The 2,423-nt window shown below is 40.3% G+C and overlaps 1 protein-coding gene across 1 annotated transcript in view; it reads right to left on the bottom strand.

Moving 5' to 3' along the window:
* Positions 1 to 558: 558 nt before the first annotated feature.
* The window catches only part of LOC102014224 (serotriflin-like), a 7,257-nt gene continuing 5,392 nt past the window's right edge, over positions 559 to 2,423 (bottom strand). The window contains exons 5-6 of the mRNA XM_005377929.1: positions 2,134 to 2,222; positions 559 to 686 (exon numbers count right to left, since the gene is read on the bottom strand). Of these exons, the coding sequence (XP_005377986.1) occupies positions 559 to 686; positions 2,134 to 2,222 (217 nt within the window). The remainder of the gene's footprint in view (positions 687 to 2,133; positions 2,223 to 2,423) is intronic.

Here is a 2,423-nt window from a genome sequence, read left to right as displayed (position 1 = left end):
CAAAACTGTGATTGATTTAAGAACAGCAGCTAGGGTGGGTGTTGCTGACCACTTATAGAAGCTTCTGTCACATTTCTTCCCAAAGGGCTAGGTATGCATCAGTGTTTCATCACCACTGACCCCAGGAAACCCCTGCTGTCTTCGGGATGTGGACTGTGGCCAGGACAGAACTTTCCTGCAGCACGCTTCACCAGCGCATACTTATGCCATCGAAAAGGAAAGGATTTCTGAGCCTTTGTTTTAAAGGTTTTAAAACATATTTATTCATGAATACACAAACTTTTAAATACATGAAAACGTGCTCTATCCATTGTGATAACGAAAGACTGTTCGATTCAGCATCACATGTTCATCTGTTGCTCACAAGTACTGAATTTATTGTGTTCAGTACCTATTTTTCTTTACTGAGATATTATCACATTTAACTGACAAAGGCACAAGGATGTGTTGGATAAAAGACTGCTTCAAACTGTGTGCTTAAGAGAAGACGATGAAATTTTCAGTGATTTAAAACCTGTCACTTTACTCTCAATGCTAAATATGATCTTTAAAGATACATTATTTTATTTCTGAAGGGCATTTGCAGGTAGCTTTGCAGCTGTCTTTTGTGATTTTTGCTCCACATCCTTCTTTCTTGACCAGAGCAGCACAATTGGAGTAATTATCCACATGCATGCAAGGATTGGCTAAAACAAAACAAACAAAAAAATCAAATGAAATCTTGCTTATTTTAATTCTAGTCACCTCAAACTATATTTTCTCAAGAAAAACCCACTCATCATTTATATTCTTTTATTTAAGATTCCTTTCTAACATGAGGAGAGCCAGGCTTGAACTGTTATTAAACAGCTGGTGTGAACAGAGGATAGTGATGGCGAACCTTTTAGTGACCGGGTGCCAAACTGCAAACCAAAACTCACTTGTGCATCATCACGAAGTACCCGCACTGCAAACAAATCTGAATACTGAGGTTTTGGTGTAGAAGAAACAACTCATACATTAACATCTTTCATCTTGAAAGAAAATGCGATAACCCATGTGCCATTGGTTTGTTACCACTGCCTCATGCAAACAGGTATTCTTGATGGAGCAGATACGGGGTTCTCATAACACAGAACTTTTAGAAATCAAGTACATTGCCCTACTCTGTCCTCACAAGGTTTACAGTGTGAAAAATACATCTAATTCCAAGTGTATTAGTCTGGTGTGCGTGTAAGTGCAGGTATGTATGCTTGTAAGTGAAATCACACAAAGGGGCAGGGGCACAAATACAAAGTGTAAATCCAGCTCCCATTCCACTCAGCAAGCCGTGTACCCAGGCGCACAGCTGCAACCACACCAAGGAAAAGTACCCCACAGTAGCAGGGATTCTGTGTGTATGTAGTTTGCAAGGATTCATAGAAGACTGGCTGGACACTCCAACATAGGTGCTGCTTAAAGTAGCTCACATTTTAAAGTGTGTACTTCCTAAGCATAATGTGCAGTTGCTAGGGAGGGATAAAGTCACATATTTAATGGTTTGTGTGTGTGTGTGTGTGTGTTGTATGCTTTGTGTGTATGTTATATGCTATGTGTATATGTGTTATATGCTGTGCATGTGTTATATGCTGTATGTGTGTGTATGTTATATGGCATGTGTGTGTGTGTGTGTTATATGTTATGTGGGGTGCAGCAAGGAGCAGGTACACCAGAAAGCACAGGACAAGGTTTCTTCTCGTGTGTTTCCTGGCTTGTATTTAGGGTCAGGAGCAAATCAAAGCTGACTCTATCCATGACTGTGTGGTTGGCTAGTTTCTGTACACTGACCTCGTTCCCTGATAGCAAACAGTGAATTGAAGCGGGTAAAAGAAGCTAAAGAGAACCTTCATCTTCAGCTGGGCTTGGCTTAAATTTGGTCTGCATGACTACTACTGTGTCTTTCTTATTTCATCCTTAACATCCTCAAATGGCCGCTGCACTTGCCTTTCCACTGTTTTTATGTTTTTGTTGTCAAGAGTGGGACTGAAGTAGAAAAATGAAGGTCCTGAAGGAAATGGAGACCTATGTCCCTCAGAGCAGAGACTGCACTGTCCACGTAAGGTCAGTATTCTCAGAGATAACACCACATAAAGATGCAAAGTAGACATTACTTACTGCAAAGTCCACTGTCACAATGACCAGGGCAGTCCCCGCATGGCTGGCCTAACTTATATGGTGTTTTTAGTGTGTTCTTGTTATTTCCCCTGGCAATAGAACATTAGAAGAAAACAATTAAGAATAATATAAAAATGTGCCAGGTGAATAGCATATGAAGGAGTTACCTGAGCTCACAGAAAGAAAAAAAGCAAGAAAGAGAAAGATTTCTGCAGGTTGGAGCACAAAAATTTCTAGGTAAATTGTATGGGATTTAAATATACACAGAAGGGGCTGGGGATTTAGCTCAG

Source organism: Chinchilla lanigera, unplaced genomic scaffold (assembly GCF_000276665.1).
Source record: "Chinchilla lanigera isolate Chin_1 unplaced genomic scaffold, ChiLan1.0 scaffold00010, whole genome shotgun sequence".
In the NCBI taxonomy this organism is placed as follows: Eukaryota; Metazoa; Chordata; class Mammalia; order Rodentia; family Chinchillidae; genus Chinchilla; species Chinchilla lanigera.
This window is presented reverse-complemented; position numbering and strand designations above follow the sequence as displayed.